This window comes from Chamaea fasciata, unplaced genomic scaffold (genome assembly GCF_029207755.1).
Source record: "Chamaea fasciata isolate MVZ Bird 193981 ecotype frontalis unplaced genomic scaffold, bChaFas1.0.hap1 SCAF_8, whole genome shotgun sequence".
NCBI classification, from domain to species: Eukaryota; Metazoa; Chordata; class Aves; order Passeriformes; family Sylviidae; genus Chamaea; species Chamaea fasciata.
Window position 1 is genome coordinate 8,325,529 of NW_027094093.1, and position 18,479 is coordinate 8,344,007.

Below are 18,479 nucleotides of genomic sequence, written 5' to 3' on the forward strand. Positions count from 1 at the left end.
GGAGAACCTGAAAGTAGGCCAGCCTTGAGGCAGACAGAAAGGCATTGCCACCGCCAGAGTGCTAGATGCAGAAAAGCTACGCCCACTAGTTGTACTCTTCCCTAGCAGAAACAGTCTTTACTCTGATTCCTAGGACATCCACCATGTACTTTACAGAAGCAAATACAGAAGTGGTTGTAGCATTTTAAAATTAACAGGGTCATTGAAAGATCTTAATTACATTTGGCATTTGCTTCCTCCTCAATGCTGTTTGTTTGTGCTTCATGGCAGTTTCAACCCATCATACAAAAAAGCTTTCTGCACAGGATCCACGCTAAGTGTGGCATACCCAGATACCCACAAACTAAAAAATACAGGACAAGTAAGTTTTTATGTAAATTTATTAATTAGCTTTAACAACAGTAATACATAAATCAATACTATGTCCAGCATAAGGTTGTATAATAAAATATTCTGGTAAGATTGATTTCTAGTGCGTACATTTTTAAGGGCAGTTTTTATCCAATTTGGACGTTTTTTAAAAAAATAAATAAATACAAGGCCAAAAATGCTTACTTAATAAAAGTCCTGCTAAGTAAGACTTCAGGCTCCACACTGTTTCAAAGCACTACGGAGTACAGGTGACTGCACAGACCTTGGACTTGCACACAAACGGGCTGTGCTCAAGCAGCATACATTTTTTGACATCCAACGCAGACCAATACACACAAGTTTTCCAATTTAAACCTCCTTATTCTTCTTCATATTAGCATTCACTTTTCTATTTTAGGATTGTCTTGCCTTCCAGCCGTGATGTGCACATATGAATCCTAACCACATCATGTTTACCAAATACAAAGCTCCAGTCCTCTCCTAATAGTACTGCACTATCTAGTGGAACTATTTATGGAACAAATTGCTACTCAAATTAAACAAGACTAAATTGTTCTTGGAGAAAGGAAAAGAAAAAAAAGCCTTTGGGAACAGGCAGGACCATGGCATGCTCCCAGCTCTATTTGTCATGGTTTTGGAGCTCTCTAGACTTCAGGAATACATCCTCTCTGGGATGTCTGGTGCTTAGTGCTACAGCATTAAATTTTAGGCACCCTGGGTTCTGTGCACTGCAGACAGCGCCAAAAAAAAAAAAAAAAAAAGGCAAAAAAAAGCTGCATTTTCAGCTTGGTTTCCCTGATGGCCAGTGAGTCCAAGATATACAGTGGCATTCAGATGGTTTTCAAAGTACAGTATAGAGGCATTCACTGACATTTGGACTACCTTTATTTATATTTAACAATATTAAAATCTGGTCCCAATTTAAATTAGATACACATGAGAAAATATTTTTGGCAAATCAGAGCTATTTTATTTACTAAAGCACTTATCATAATACCACATAATGCTATCCTTTGGACATATTTACTCTACAGATCTAGGTAAGCTTGTTTTATTTGTCTTCTGACAAATTCTGCTGATGGCAAAATTCCCTTTTCCTTAAGTTACACTCAGGATTGAGTCATAAATTTTAATCCTACTCTAAATTACATATTTTTCTTTATTATATCAAAACACAACCCAAATACTTGGTCAAAGTATAAACACTTATAAACCTAGTGAAAACATCCCTGAGAAGCTTGCAGCAACATAGAGTAATTATTAGGTTTGGTCCATTAGAAGAGAAAAATTGTTACATCCAGTGATTGAAAACTATGGGCTACAAGTCCCTTGGTTGTACATTGTATTCCCATTCATTTCATTTCACATCTCTTACAAAACATTGTATCTGAGACAAAAGCCACTAATGTAATTGTTACAAAATTTGTGATGTCTGGCCTAGATTCAGCCCTGCTTGTAACGCCTTTAATATCAATGGAGTTCACACACGTTCCAGGGTTGAGTCTGGCAACATATATGACTGTGATGGACAGTATCTAAAACTTAAAAAACTCTTTAAAGTTACAGAGGATACTTTTCACAAGTTGCTGACATTATGTTTTCACATGCTACTTATTTTGCAAACAAACACTTTACCAGTATTTAAATTTAGAAGTCAGACTGCCAAGCCATAAGAAAACTCAGAACACCACCAGGTTCAACTCTACTGAGAAAGCAAAGTGCGTAGTTTCCACAAAAGTGCACAAAGGGTTAATGACTGTGGAAGTACTGTGTTAGTACACATGCAGGGTAAAAAACACAACAAAAAGGCAAGAACTTATTGAACAGAGGGGACATATCATTTTCATTGCTCTGAAGTTGCTTTAGAGGGCCTCTCAGTCCATCATCTCATTGGTTTAGCAGTATTTTAGAACAAAGTCAAAATTCACATGCACACCAGATAAATGTAAGTAATCCACTTTTTGTATAAAATATTAACTATTTTCAAATGCAGTTGTTTTCAGAAACCCTATTAAAGCCTGATATATTGGAAAATGAACTAAAGCTGCTTGTACTCTGAGGCAAAAACTAAGTTAGCACTAGAATTTATCTTTCTGTACCAGTACTCCTGACCTTAGCACTTTCTGCTACATCAAACCCGAGCAAACCTGCCATTTGCAATTTAAAAGCCATGCTTTGTAATATTACAACAATAGCTTCTGGTAAATGAGGCTTTTTTACTCTATGAAGTGCAACAAAAGTGTAATACAATATTTTGTACCTAACGGTTGTCTAATTTGTAAGGAAACATGCAAAAAACCTGCAAAGGTGTTTCCATAAAGTTAAACCAAAACATAAAATACTATAAAGGTTTTAGGGAAACAAAAAAAAAAAAAAAGTTTACTAGAAGAATCCAAGAAGGATCATAGAATGTTTTGAGTTAGAAGGGACCCACAAGAATCCTTGTGGATCAAAGTCCAATGTTTAGAGAAGATGTTTATACCTGTTTAAGAATATAGGTGAGCAGAACTGTTTGTGGTAAAGGAATATTGGAGAAAAACTCCAAACAACCAAATACTGTATAAAAAGTTACTCTGAAGTAACTAAAAGAAGGACAAGACCTCATTTTACTCAATGAACACAAGAATCATTCAGAATTCATGGTAAATTGAGTATGTATAACCACTTAACCAGAGTATCACTGTGGAGGTCAGCAGTGGAACTTGAACAGTAATTCTGTGATCGAACACTCGACTTGAGACTTGTGGGGAACCTTTGATACTGCAGCTGTCAAGATCCAACCAGGCTGTCCTCTGCCAAACATGAAACATTTACAGGGTCACTGTAAAATGAATTTTGTCTCTTGGGACAGCTTCCACAAACAGCTATAAAAGTTACGCATTCAACTCTAGAGAAACACCTCAAACAGGGTCATAAAAGAAGTAAATGTGCTTAACCATTGTATTTGTGAAGCAAAGTTAGTAAGAAGTGGATCCTTTTAGACAGTAGATGTATTACCAGGTGGTGAACTGTCAGGGGCTGCTTTGGGATCAGGAGTGTGACAAACAAAAAGTTGTTTTCCCAAGCTTTTCTGGGCAAATCTGAAGTACATTATGTGGCCCATAGCAACAAAAGACACAGAAATAAGCACCAATAAGCCGAAAGCTTCAGGATTTGGGGCCAAGATGACCATGATGAAGTGCAGCAAGTCAAGAAGATAATTCATGGAGTTTTGGACACCGTTTATGATGCCTCTTTCAGATTCTATGACGTTTTCTTGGAGTAACTGTGTGACAGTCAAATCAAAGGACCAAAGGCCTACGGAGAGAAAAAACAGTTATCCATCCTGCTGGGCTTCCTCATGGCAAACTCATCACTGGCACAATTTAATTCATCCTTCCAAGCACTCACTTTTGCCAAAAATGCACAGGAAAAGATATCCTCTTGTTGACTACAACTGATTTCACACTCACAGTCAAGAGCAATTTACTCTCCTTTTACAAAAATTTCCTGAAATAATACATAAACTCCACACATTAAGTTGCCTATCACACCCTGTTTCATCATGACTATGGAGGCAATATTTTACTCATCCCTTCCTTGTTTAAATAGCTGGATTACAGCTATTTATAGTGTATCCATGCTAGGTGCAAACACTAAAGTTCTGCATAAAAATCAAGCATCTTCCAAACTATGCAAAATACACAATTTCAAACGGTTGACATTAGATTCCATACTGGTTTACCCTGTTCATGAATCAGCTTTAGAAGCTTATCTTGCAAACAAACTTAATACATGCAAATCAAGTATTCTATTCATCTAGAATTCAGCAAAAAATGAAGATAATGATTCTACAGATGATTACTGTTCATTACATTTATGTATTTGACTGCCTATTGTGTTGACCGATATTAATACTACACTAACCAGCAATGCCTCAAAAAATTAGGCTGCCATCCAAAACAAAGCTTCCCTTCTAAATGCCAAGACAATTTTAGTAAGTGGATTAATTTAGTAAACTCTGAAATTTGAAGGCTTTCATAGCAGATGTGTTTAGTGCCGTTTCCTAGTAACAAGCAGCTTCGCTTGTGAACAAAAATAATTTAGAGATAAGTTCTTTCCAAAAATACGTTACAATCCTCTCTAAAGGTGGTAACTTTTCTCCTATTGGTGACATACAATATACATGCAGCTAGTACTGCAGTCTTTGCCCTAGTAACACTACTGCAGGATAATTTCATTTTTATGTGACATATAATCAACTAGCCCCAGAACGAAGACGGAACACTTCAATTATTGCCTCTAATTCTAAAATCAACTTGTTTTAGTTGACAGGCACTGTAATTTTTAGAATTAAAAGCAGAAAATAAACCAAATTGTAATAGAGATGTAATACTTACCAACTCTAGCAGCAATGACTCCTGCAAACAGGAGACTAACAGAGATTAAAGGCACGGGCTCAGGACTCATCTCTGGGTCACTGTCAGCAGGAGCAATAGACCCATTTAACAAGTTGGGCATTCCAGTTGCAAAAATCATTTCAGGTTCTGGAGATGCTATAGTAGGCAACGGCTCATTTTCAAACAGCCTGGCACTGATGTCAGCAAATGGGGACACAGTCAGATCCATAGGGCTTCCAGGCATAAATACAGAGATGACACATAAGATCAGACAAGCAAACTGAGCAACTCCAGAAATAAGGCCCGTGCGAATAAGGCCACATTTGCGTCGAAGCCAAGTGAAAGCCACTGTTCCCATGATTCCAGTGACTGCTGAGGCACCCATGAGGAGGCTTAGCACAGAGCCACTCAGCCCCTGAGTATATGCATAGCCTGTAGTGATACAATCGAATCCCAGAACAGTCATATAGAGAAATGCAAGGCCCATGCCTGCAAGGAACACCGGCTGGTTGTAGTACGCAACCCATCCGTCCCGGAATGTTATGAAAGGTTCGGCAATCCGGGCAGTGCAGCCGACTTCCTTCTCCTGCTGGGGCTCAAAGCCACTTACATCTTTCTCAATAATTAACTGCACTCCTTCAGCAGGTTTCACGTCACTCTCTGTAAACAGAAACGAGGCTGTCAGATACACTCCTGCCTGCAAAGTGCACAGCGTAAAGCAACAGACAATTGTTTGCCTTAAGCTCGCTACTGCAGAAGTGCATCAGTCAAACTCCACGACCAAGCTCTCTTAATTACCTAAATTAAAATCATTTAAAGTGTTCTTAAATCCTACCTGGGGAATAAGATCAAGTAAAGTTTATCCCTATCAATTTAATTAATTAAATGGTGAGAGGAGAAGGCAGTGCCTGCTTCTAGACTTGTGACTGAATGCTCCAGCTCCACAGAGAAATTATTTGCCTAATGAATGCCAGTGACAGTTGGCATTTTAACACAGCTTTGCATGCTTAAAAGCACTGACTGAAAGAAGAAGGGAATACATAAACATCTGTCAGTATCTCATGTCATGGCAGAAGAACCAAGGCTGAAGCCTGTCCAGAGCCCAAAGCTTTCAAAGCTTGACTTAAAAAACAAACAAACAAAAAAAACCCCCTCTGCATTTCTAAAATTCCATTCTCACTGTAATAAAGGAAATAGGCACTGGCACTGATCACAAACAAAAATCCAAAAACTCACAGAAGTATTTACACTAGCAAGGAGGATAGAAATTCTACAAATGTCTGGATGCCTGAGCAGTGTTTTTACACTATCAAGTTCAAAGCAAACTCTACGGCAAGTGAGACACATGAAGTACTTCAGCAACGTTTAAAAACACAAGTCTTCTAATGAAATCAGAATACTGCAACAGCAAAGATTAAGAAGTGTTTCCTATGTTTTGGTATTTCCTAAATGCTTCATTCTCCAGAAGTATTTTAGAGCCAGCTCCAAAGCTATGGAGCCTTCTACACTCTGTTGTTCTCTAATACTTGACTGCCATCAGCCTGGTCCAACAGCCTACTGGACCAGCTATTCCCACCATAGATCTGATGGCTGGGAAGACAGATTCCTTCAGTGCTTTTAAAAGCAGCTTTCTAACTCAATATATTGAGACAAGATTGTTAGCTAGCATTTAAACAAAACCCAGGAATTCCTCATATTTTGCAAAAAACCTAAAAAACCCAAAAACAAAACTCAAAACCCCACAACCTATTGTAGCTGGGAGGCCTTAACATGAGCTTTCACTAATATTCTGCAACCTTAAACATGGGGAAACACTTAAGTTTAGTATTTCAGTGTCTGACATCTCTACTACTTCACAATAAAAGGTCTGCTTCTGAATTTAAATTTCTGATATTCAATCTAAAGTAACATTAATATCAATTTTAGTGTCACTTATAGTAATAGCCATTGTCATCTACACTGCAAATCCCACTTGTACTGCTTGGCCAAGGAAGCAGAGCTGAAGGCCAAAAGAGTTCATTTTTTTTCTCTACCATTTCCTGGAGCGTGTAAAAACCATTCAGTCGTGCCAGAATAGAAATATGACCATCTACAATCTCTTGAAAGCCTGTTAGTACTATGTGTAAGCAGAAATTAGTTAGCAAGGAATAGCCTTACAGAGGCTGTAGACACTATGGAGCCAAGAGCCTGGTCCAGATTATCACCTATAGTTTAGATGGATAGGAGGATTCCTTACGATCAGCCTAAAGTTACAGGGCAGATTTACTCTAAGGGGTTAATGAAAAGGAGATAATTAATTCTTTGGCTGCATTTTATGGAATTCCTCAAAAAGCTGCACAAAATATTGTTGCTTAGATTACAGTCTCTGGTATCTATACCCCAAACCTGAAATCTCCAAGCTAGCAGTAGAAAGCTATTTAGCCTCAAAGCAGTGCCTGTGGAAGACAAAAGTCAACACTTGGCTTGACTGATGCAATGAATACACAGTGAATTTGAATAGTTACTTCTGTTTCCAATACCTTTCTTTACATTCAGCTGTTTCAGTTCCGATGCTTCAACTTTTGTGGATTTGCGAGCCAGAGTAGGGGTCTTCTGATAAACCTTCCAGAGCAGCAGATATTCCACACACATCGACATCAGGTTCCAGCCAGAAATGAATCCACAGCCAATCATTGGGGAGCCAAATGTCATTATCTGACCAACAGCCATTGGGGCCAAGATATTGGTCAGCTGATCAATTCTTCTTATTGTGGCATTCATATCTGTCAGAAATTATTTGATGATATGAAATGACTGGTGAACATTTGTAGTGCAATATTCACTAATATAATTGTGAATTCCTCAGGTATAAAGGTAAAACTACAAGTCTTGCTCCAACTGAAACTGGTTCCAGGAGTAACCAGAGGCACCTTCAGACTGTTTCAATGTTTAAGTTCACTGCACTCAACCACCAAGGTGTTTGTAAGCCAAATCCCTACTCCTGCCAGTTTTGCCTGAATGAGGTCTTCCAGGTTGAGCATGCTGGGTTTACAGTGGCAGCATCATCCTGTTCATCATGACATCAGGTAAAACTGCTCATCATGAGATCGCTTTTACACAGCACTGATACTGTGGACTCTGAGCTCTAGCCCTGTAACACTCAAACCTAGCATGCACAGCTCCAGGAATCTCCTAAGGTGGAATTGTTTCTTGGGAAGATAGTAATCTATCTCCCAACACTGGAACACGTATTGCTTAGCCTCCTCCATTTACTCCTAATAATTGGTGGCCACAGAACCACCATGATAGCAGCAGAACTTTGAAATGTCTTTTACATTTCCTTGTTAAGACACATTGGTTGATGGCAGCTTTAGGCATCCTTAGATCTTTACTGAGCAAAGTCCTCACTCCTTTCTGGTCCTTTGATGTTTACAGTCAAAACAAGCAACTCATTCTCAGCACAAATGCATCTTTCATTTGCTGCTAGGGAATGCCTCACCCTCCTCAATCTTATCTACTTTCCTGTCATTAAACCATCTGGGTCCTGTCAGTTTCCAATTAATAATGCCATTCTTTCACTCCTGAAAGTTGCCAGACAGTGGTTTCAGACATGAAGCCCCTTTTAGAGTCCTGTTATAAAATTAGAGCTCCTCAGAGGCGAGTGAAATTCTACATCAGTATGAAGCTGCTTTATTGAATCTGTAGAGAATTACTCCTTGCCATTCACAGAAACATTCAGGTTACTCTATTTCAACCTCGTTAGCCCTCAGTCAAATGGTTGAGTTAGATATTTGCATAATATTTGGCTTTAAAAATTCCATCCAACTAACCTTTGTTTCTTGAGTCATTTGAGGACAGCTAATAATTGCACTCAGAAAAGATACAAAGAGTGACTAGGAAAACTAATCAAGGGCAACAAAGGAGAAGTTAAGGTAATTTTTTATTTCCCTATTCCACTAACTTGCATAACTAAGATTTCTTTTTGAGGAAAGGTAAAAATGCAGAGATGGACAACAGTATTTGCTGCAAAGTCAGTGTAAGCACTTAATTTTTTTGAAGTTAAGGAATTTCAACAGTCTCCAGGTTACTCCAGAAAACAAGCCTGTTCAGCATTGAAGGGATGTTTCAGATAAATCTGTTGAACTAAGGTGCTTAATGAAGTGGTTGTTTTCATTCTCAATCAAGTCATAACAGAACTTACAGTAACCTCTTGCCTGATTTCTGAGTACAAAATATAAGTGGTCATACAATTGTGCCTGAGCTCATGAAGCAGTAAAGAGGCAGCAGTTCTCTGCAGGTGTGGTCTGTACCTTATCTCATGTGTGCTATGTGGGACAGGGAAGGGGGAGATGATTTGCTGAATAAGATCTGACACAAGTTTTAATAGTTCTCATTAACCTAAGACTTGTACAGATAGCTGCTATTTTTCTACCTGTGATTCACATGCGTGAAGAAAGTTCACCAGTATTGATGCTCTACAAAAGGCATGACCTAGAAAGGCAAGGTCAAAATAAAAGACTAGGGAGGATAATTTGTAGACTGGAAAATAAAAGTATGACACATTTAATGTAGCTAAGAATTACCCCTTCCTGGATGAAATGGGTAAATTATATTCCTTCACCGGAGATAAACATCTGAAACACAGGATTGAAATTTCCAAAAGGACTCTGAACTTTATGAACAATTTAGGCAGCTTTACACAAAATTAGACTCCAGAAGCTAAAATGCTGTCTAAGCCTGAAGGTATCTAAACTGTGTCAGACTTAAACTTTAGTTTCAGAGTTAGTGAGCTATAGAGGTCTGGGTAATGTTAAACTGCTCTGTGCCTTGTTTGCAGTTCAGTATCAGTTCCTCTATCTGAGAAGGCTTAAGCCCGCTTATGGGGTTGATTCAGAGCCCATAGAGCCTGACCAAATTCATCACAAAAAATGCTGCTTCCCACACTGTGTTACAATCAGAAGAGCAGCACAGCCAAAGACTGTTGTACACCCTTTGGTGTAATTTGCTTTGTTCATCCTTGGTGAGAGTCCCAATCTCCCACATCCAAAAAGTGTCATGCCTATCAGGCTGCAATAGGATATGAATGGGAATGAACTCTCTCTCCTGGTAGTATCAATGTCACTGTGCAAGTGCAGGGCACAGGGGGAGAAGCAAACAAAAATATTTTCTAGGCAGAAGATGATTTAGTCTGTAGTCTATGTTCAAAAGCACTAGATGTCAAAGGAAAGCAGAGCTGCTGATTCCAACTGACGGAAAGCGTTCACAGCTCTGAGTTAGACTTCTAATACTAGAGAAATGCAAGGTTTCAAATGTGCCTGCATGCACAGTATTACCTACTGGCAATTTCCTAATATACCTACTTATTTTAGGTCAATGTTCTGGACTTCATTCTCATGCATCTTTCTTTGATGCCTATGAGAGGAGCCCCATTACGCAAGAGCTCTGTTTCATTCCAGGGAACTAAAAATAAAGTATTGCAACACTTGGCTTGTTCAGCAAGACTAGTTTTCCTAACAGAGCTGCAGTGGGACTTAAGAGGAGAGCAAAACAAGTTTGGGGATGCCCAACTGAATTGTAATCACAACAGTAATTTGTGATCTCAGTAGCTGTAGTCCAGAGCGAAGAAGAGCAAAATAAAGGCTGCCCTTTTACCTGCTGTTTTCTCATAGTATCTGGAACTCAAAGATGCACTGATCTCTGTAAAAATCGAGTCTTAAAACAATAATAAAATCAAGCTTGGAAAGTAAGACATGCAAGGTATTATAAAGGCAATATATTTCACCTGCCAGTTTGCTTCTGTCTTCCCCTGCGACCACAACAATCCAGTCCCTCTGAATTGTGATCGCTGTGGCAGTGCTGGCCAAATTAGCAATATTTGCTATTGTGATAACCAGGATATAGCACAATGTCTAGAGAGATGAGGGGAAAGAGTTATAATGTGAGAAAATTGATAGAGATCTCCACTTTCTACACAAGCAGAAAAAATTTTTATATTTGATTCCATACATTTGAGCATTATTCTTCACACAAAACAAGATCAAGTCTACAATTCCTGGCAGGAAAAAAAAAAATCATCATCTCTGTTTACCTAACAGTGCAGTTTCATTTGCCAGTTTTGGCTCCCAGAAATGTCTATACAGATTAGAGAAAGAGATAAAAACTCATCCATCTCCCATGCTCCCCACAGTTTCTTCATAAATTAATTTCTTATTAACAAGTTGAAGCACTCACAAGAAGCCATCCATGGTATAATGTCAAGAGCTGTGTCTTAAACAAGAAGATAATCATCAGGATAACACCACACAGGATGACAGATGAATTCTGCACAATCAAGGATGTCTGGGCCACTGTTTTAAACCAAACACAGAGCAACAGTTATGAACATAAGAATGAGCTAACTACAGCCTAAAGGCGGACATAATTAAGGAGCACACACACATTTATTTAATAATCTTATTTTCCTAGTCTCCGCCAAAATATAAGTGGCAAAAGTATACTTCACAGTAGATTCTGAATCATCCATTGTCTTAGAGAAACAAACTCATGTCACTTCATAGCTCTTGATTTACACTCAATCTAAGTCCCTGTTTAAATGCTGACAGTATTTTTCAAGTAGTAAAAGCCTAGCTCAAGCCTCTAAAATTCACCTTCAACCTACAATGGAAGGGATACTATTTTGAAAATTTTTGGTAAGTAGAAATTCATTTGAAGAACTTGATCCTGTTTTATTTATAAACCAGACTAGAGCATATATACAATATGCAGAGTGCAAATGCAGTGTGTTTACACTTAAGTGAAACATATTTGTAGCCAGACAAAAGACAACAAATAATACAAGAGCCTGTTAGTGGTTTAATGTAAAAAAGAATTTGGTCTGTAGTCCTTAAAGTTACATATTTTTTACCTTTTGTGTTTCCATACAACTCTACACATCACATGGGTTTAGCCTGAGTAACAGACATCATGACCTAAAACTGTTTTCTTCCTGCTTTTGAGAATATCTTTGTATAACCATCACCACTCTGAAACCACTCTGCCCTTCTTAGAAGAGATGAGCAAGCCTCATTCTCATAATTAACTTGAGGAATTAACTCTGTCGGCTTCAGCTTTTTCACACGAATTTGATGCATCCTTAAGTCAATAACCTGCTCTAGGCATCTAACCTTTGAGCCTGGAGTTCTTGTCCACCCAGTCTCCAATAAGGGCTCCCAGGAGAAGAACTGATCCCGCCACAACCAGGCCATAGACCGCAGTCAGGAGCAAGCTGTTTCCATAAAGTTCAACCAGGAACACAGACACAGCAAAATGCCACATACGATCTCCCTTTAAGAGTAAGAGAACACACACAACATTACTGGTTGCTCTTTAGAAAAAAGTCTGTACTACAATAGAGGTTTGTTACACATACAGAGGTGGTGTGGGGTTTTTTGTGCTTGTTGGTTTCTCAGGAGGTTTTTTGATGGCTACATCCCATTACCATTGATTTCATCCCAGTATCATCAAGATTACCTATCCCAATCAAGTGGATCATTACTGCTTGTAATGCCACAAATCAAAAAATCCCAGATATTTTCTATCAGTATATTACCGGACAAAGTCTGTCACATCCAACAAAACTCAAAAAGCTTACACAAATTCTCCGGCACAGATCAAATATTAACAACAGATTTACCGATCACTATTTAAATAACCTTTCAAGGCAGCTTGCTCTTAGATGATCAACGCTTAAGTGCTGCTTTATAACACAAGAGTGACTCAAGTGGAAACAAGTCATCATACAATCCAGGAGAGATATGGGTAAATAAATGCTAACTGAAGTTTCTGAAATCAATGGACTTCAGCTGTTTTTAGTGTTCAGCACTGGCATACTACTCAGAGGAGGTGGAATAGCAAAGCTCATTTAACCTGTTGTAAACTCACTGCTAATTCAGCCTATTTAACCTATTGCTAATTTAACCTAGTGCATAGAATAAAACACATCCATGTTCTGATACCACATGCTACAGGTACAAAAAGGATGACCAAATTGTTAAACACACCCAAGTGAAGTAATTTTCATTCTATTTAAAACATTTTTGGGTTTGCTAATAAATACATGGAGGTTTTTGTTGTCACATCTCACTTTACTTTTAAACATACTGCAGCAATACATGACAAAAAAATGCCTTATGCAATCAGTAACAAAGCAGATGAATAGAAATCACTCGTACCATTCTAGGGAACACAGGTTGTTTAATAAGGGTTCCTAACATTAGGCTTCTACAAACCAAACATGAAACTGTTTTCTTCTGCTGCCTTATCTAAAATAAACAAATGCTATGTGGTACAGCAAAGTGTACAAGCTTCTAAGGACCTCAAATACTCAGGAGGGCTGGGGGAGGTGTAACATAAAAGTACTTTTAAAAATCAAAGCCAGCCAAATCTAACTTACCACGTAACACAGCAATCATGAGATACATAAAAAGCATATCATTTGGGGTCCAAGTAATTGCAAAGTGTGATTAGTCTTCAGTATAGTACAGACACAAAAAGCACTTGCCTTTTGAGTTCACTGAAGGAGATTTCTGTAAACATTGTAACATGCAAACTTTGATACTTGTTTCCTTAAACACAGGCTGAAAAAAATTACATTCCAATCATGGAAAGAAAAATTACATCTGTTCAAATAAAAACCCCAGGGTATTTCGTATGCTTTTTTTTAACTAAATCCAGTGACAAATGCTACTATAAACATGATCATCTTATATGTCTCCTCTCATATACTCTAAACCATTCTTCACTCAAGAGACACCTAAAGCCTTCTGTAAATATGTTCCACTTACATTCCATGGTTAGTTAGTAGAAATACATAGAAAATATCCCAGGCATATGATTTCCCAATTCCAGCTTTCACTTAAAACTTAGTATGACCTGAGGTGGTATTTTCACCTAAAATGTCATTTAAAATGCATGCAGGTGAATTAACCCAGATAACTGTTTGTTAAGCTAGAAAAATGAGCCAAAAAAATACTTTCATATTAAGTCTGGGTTTTTTCTTTATGCAGAGATGTCTCAGGTACTGGATTCTGACAAAATGAAAAAGGCATTTTTAAAAAAAATCTAAGCACGTGCAACCCAGTACCAAGTCATTACTGTCAGAGTGAAAAACCAAACCTCCCTTCAAACCCATGGAAAGGTTCCTTTGACTCCAGAGGCATCATGATTTTCCTGCACCCTTTATCTAAGAGCCTGTGAACACCATTCAACTTTATCTAACACTTTTAACCCAGAGTATTTTGATCCGGTCAACCCACAGAGATCATTTTTGGGGAAACCACACCTCTTACAACTGAAAGTATGATTTTCTTTCAAGAATTAAAACCCATAAAGAATAGGCAAAGATAAAGGAGAAGAACTATATTAGTAAATTGCAGAGCATTGTAGCAAGTATGTCATTTCAAGCTAAGATCTGTTGAAATTTGAACAGCAAATATCTTCAGAAACAGGCAGATCCTTGATTACATACACTCAGTCCCACCTTAAAATGTCTCAAAGTGTGGCTATTTCAAAACTTGTAAATAGCTACAGCTGTTCAGCATCACTACCCTTTTAAAGACAGCTCCTCCCCTTCTGTAATTATAATTACCCTTATACTGAATGTATACAAAACACGTCAGAACTGAAGCCAACAAGCTGAGGAATAGCCAGGCTACCACCTACTGACAGCTTCCTGAGGCCTGAGGCACACAGATAAGGCTGGGAAGTTGCAATCAGTGATCTCCTGGAAAACACTGGGCCTGACACCAACAAGGTGAACCCAGCTCCGTGTCGTTCCTTCTTTACTGCTGAGGGATAGACAGCAACAGCATAAAGTCTGCGACTCCAGTTCAGCATTGTTGTCCACCCTATTGAGACCCCTCATGTCAGGCACACATCTAAATATTTTACTGAGCAAGGGCCCAGCAGAGCCTAGACTTCGTTCAAGTCTTAACATTTCTGGAGATGTGACAAGTTTAATCATTTACAGCTTCCCCTGGCATTTGGGAACGGCATAGTAACACAGAAACCTAATTAGCTCTCTCAATTACAGCAAAACCCCATTTCTCTCAAATTTTGTATTGTGGACAGAGCCATTCTAAAACAAAGATGATCTATTACTTGGTGTTCTGAAGATTCAGGTATTTGTTTACTGTTCCTGGTAGCAAAAACCTTCACAACAACAAGAACACCAAAGCCTAGAAGATACAAAAGGTGAAGTCCTGCACCCAGTTCTGTTAAAATAAGCTGTTGTAGAATAACATCTCTTGTTAGAGAAGATTTGTTTGGGAGTTTTTTGAGTCATGATATTCAGCACAAAACCCACCAGGACATGGCCAGGAATAGCCTATTAATATTGCTAAACAGATATCTTGTAGTCTACCATTTGTTACTGTGTGCAAGGTTGTTTCCTATCTCTGCTTTGTCACCTTTACTCAGGGACTCAGAGCAAGCCCACCGCAGAGCTGTGATGCACCGGGCAGAGAGGAGTAAGCAGGGTTGGCCAAATTGCCAGTGGGGCACTTTGCGGGCATGACTGACAAAGACTCTTGCAGGCAACAGCCCTGACTGCTGAAGTTGTCTGGCTCACTGCTTTTTAATATTAACATCTGCCAAAAATTGCACTTGTTGAAACGAACATTTGATACCACTCAAAGACTTATTTTGCTAAGAGAAACTTCAGTATGACCTTTCAGGTTAGCAAAGCAAGAAGCTCCAGAGTTAGGCATGCAATCTTCTACTGTAGAACAGCCACTTGATCAGCACATACATCAAACCAGTCCAAATTCAGGACCAAAACACAAAACAAGGAAAATGGGGGGGGAACTTTTAATTTATTTTTGAACCAAGCTACTGTATGGAAACTTAAGATTGTGTTAAAATACAGACATATTCCTAATTTTATTCTGTGGAACAGAAACAGACTGTCTATTTTTAGCGCATCTCTTAAAGCAGTTTTTAGTATTCTTCAAGTGAGTAAAAGCTGGTATAGTAAGTTAGATTAGCACAGAAGGAAAGCATTTCAGGAGGCAAATGATTTTACAGAGGACAACGCCTGATGCTTTCAACATATTAGCTAGTGAGAGGCAGTATTGAGTCCATTGTAAACACTGAGCATTTCCCATTAATAAGTATATGAGTCCTTTACATATAATAGTGCAATGGGCTGGTCCTCTATAAGGAGTCTCTCTGGTTCTATAGTTATTTAAAAACATTAAAAGGTACAGAACTAGTCCCCCCAAAAATTGAGTACTGCACATCTCTGCACTAAAACTAAACCTACTACAACATATCTTGTAAAGATTATAAAGACTTTTAACAGCAAGGTGTTGTAACAAGACCTCTACAGTGGTGGGCGAATTTATGAAGTTTTTTTGGAAAGCACCAACAAAGCTCAGGTAAATCACAGCCAGATTAATAAAATCCTGCCCTTACCAGGCCAGCATTTTACTTACCCAAGTGGACAGTGCATGTCCAAGATAAAGAAGAAACTTTGCAGACGTAAAATAGGCAATCACAGACCCTAAATGAGAAATAAGAAACAGATGCTAAAGCAGATGCGGGCACATCCACCGCATTTCGGTACAGCAGGCACACCTGGCTGCCGCGGACACGGTTCTGAGAGCGGAGGCGCCACCGGGACACGGCGCGATTCGGTGCCCCCCACCCGCGGGCAGCCCGGCCCGGCCGCCCGCGCCCGCTCCGCGCCCGGGACGCGCTCTGCAGGCGGCCCGTCCGCACTGACCGCCGCGCCGCCGGCCCTCCGGCTCCGCTGCCCGCGCCATGCCGGCCCGCTCCGCCGCTGCCGAGAGAAGGGGGGACGCGCGGCTTCGCTCCGTGTTGCCTTCCCCGACTTAGCTAGCACTGTAGCTGAAGTCGGAAAGCCTTGGCCTTATGCGCCGCGGGCGGCGGGGACGCTCCGCCGCGGAGGGGCCGAGCGCCGCTCGACCCCGGGCTCAGCGCTCAGGGCTGCCGAAAGCGCTGGGCTGGAGGCGGCGGCGCACCGCCTTTTGTAGGCGGCGGCGGCACCGCCCTCGCCCGGCCCGGCCCGGCCCGGCCCGGCCCGGGGGCGGCCCCGGCCCCGCCAGTGCCCGGCGGAGCGGGAGCGGCGCCCCGCGCGGCCCCGGGCAGGCGGCGACCGATGCTGAGCTTCGGCCCCGGGTACCGCGGGCGGGACCCCAGCCACCCCGAGCCCGGCTTTCCATGCCGTGGGCCCCTTAGTCCTGCCTCTGGCTCGGCTCTCTGCTTGCTGTTGCCTTTTTGTTTCTGGCATTTTAAAAAACATGTGAATATGCAGATTCAAGAAGCTGGGGTTGTAAGAGAAGCGCCAAGTACCACAAGCCTGTGGTTAAAACAGTGCCAAGTACAGTGCTCTCGATTCCGAGCTTCCAAGAAAAAAAAATACCAAAACCTAAACAGGGTACCAAAATTTAAGCTATTTAATTGAAATAGCAATTCTATTCTAATGAAGATGGTGTAGAATTGACCCAGTTGCTTCTGGCTCAGGCTCTCTGCTCCAGATGAAGCATCCCAGTTCCTGCCATAAATACTTTTTTTGCACTCTATGTGACTTCTTTTTGGTATTGGCCACCACAAAAAACTGCATGTTTATAGCACTTTAAAACCAGTCAAAATGTACAATAAGCTAGATCTTTTTCAGGATACTATGAAAATATTTAAGAATTATCAGTCCTTGTGCGGAAAACATAATGATTGTTCTTGGCTGCCAGAGCTGAGATTCTCTTTTCATTGTCATTGTGTACTACTGTGAAGTTCCTTACACTGTGTGTAAAATTGCTTTTGGTTTGGGTTGTGGATGATTTTGTTTGAGGGTTTTTTGTTTGTTTGTTTGTGGTATTGTTTGTTTGGTTTTTTTTCTTTTTTTTTTTGGTGGTTGGTTGGTTGGTTGGTTGGTTGGTTGGTTGGTTGGTTTTTTTCCCCCCAAGTATATAGGCCACCCGAGAAGCAAATGCCTGACATAACAGACCAATAACCTGTTCTGCTGTTGCCATTCCTGTGATCTTGTTCAAAGAATTCTTGCATTAATTAGATGACTTTCTATGCATGAATCATGGATTATACTTTGCATAAGGGGAACTATACCTTGGGAAAAAATACTTCAGAAATAAAATTTCATATTAACATACAAAGCCTAAAAATGCTATTTCAATGGGCTTGGTTATCCTAGGTGAGTTAAGTGTTTCTTCTTATGGTATATTCCTTAAAAAATTGCAGAAAAATCTTTTCTCAGTTGCCATCAAAAACAGAGTATATTTTCTTGATGGCTTTTCTTATAAAGCCTTACTGCTTAAACTGTACTCTTCTTTACTAACAGCTAAAAAGATAATTACTTTTCCCAAACCTTAATAATTTTAATATTATTAGCCAATGTTTAATAAAACCCCTAAAGCATATCAAAACTGATATTTAGTGGGTTTAAGTCTCTTAACTGTCAGCTCTTGCACTTCTACTGACAAGGGCAGTGTACTCCACAGGTAGACCACCGGATGAGCTGGGATCTAACCCCTGGCTGTTACTTGGCTCTCAGCAGGAAGGCAGCACAGTGTGGAGGAGCACAATGTGGTGTGCCAGATTCCTGCCATGCTCCAATGCAGATTATCACATTGGACTGACATCTTTTCCAGCCCTGCCCCTGCTGGCACTTGTGGCCACTGTTATGGTTTGGTTACTGGATTGATGGGGTCTAATCTAGTCTGTCAGGTACAGAATGCA

At 39.9% G+C, this 18,479-nt stretch overlaps 1 protein-coding gene across 1 annotated transcript; it reads right to left on the reverse strand.

Annotated features, from left to right (window-relative positions):
• Positions 1-362: 362 nt before the first annotated feature.
• Positions 363-16,713, reverse strand: SLC40A1 (solute carrier family 40 member 1). Its single transcript, XM_066189563.1, has 8 exons — positions 16,492-16,713; positions 16,202-16,269; positions 11,894-12,053; positions 10,962-11,077; positions 10,513-10,639; positions 7,271-7,513; positions 4,752-5,411; positions 363-3,669 (listed from the first exon to the last, which is right to left on the reverse strand). Exons 1-8 carry the CDS (start codon positions 16,529-16,531, stop codon positions 3,350-3,352), a joined length of 1,734 nt encoding a protein of 577 aa, XP_066045660.1. The 5' UTR covers positions 16,532-16,713; the 3' UTR covers positions 363-3,349.
• Between the last annotated feature and the right edge of the window lie 1,766 nt (positions 16,714-18,479).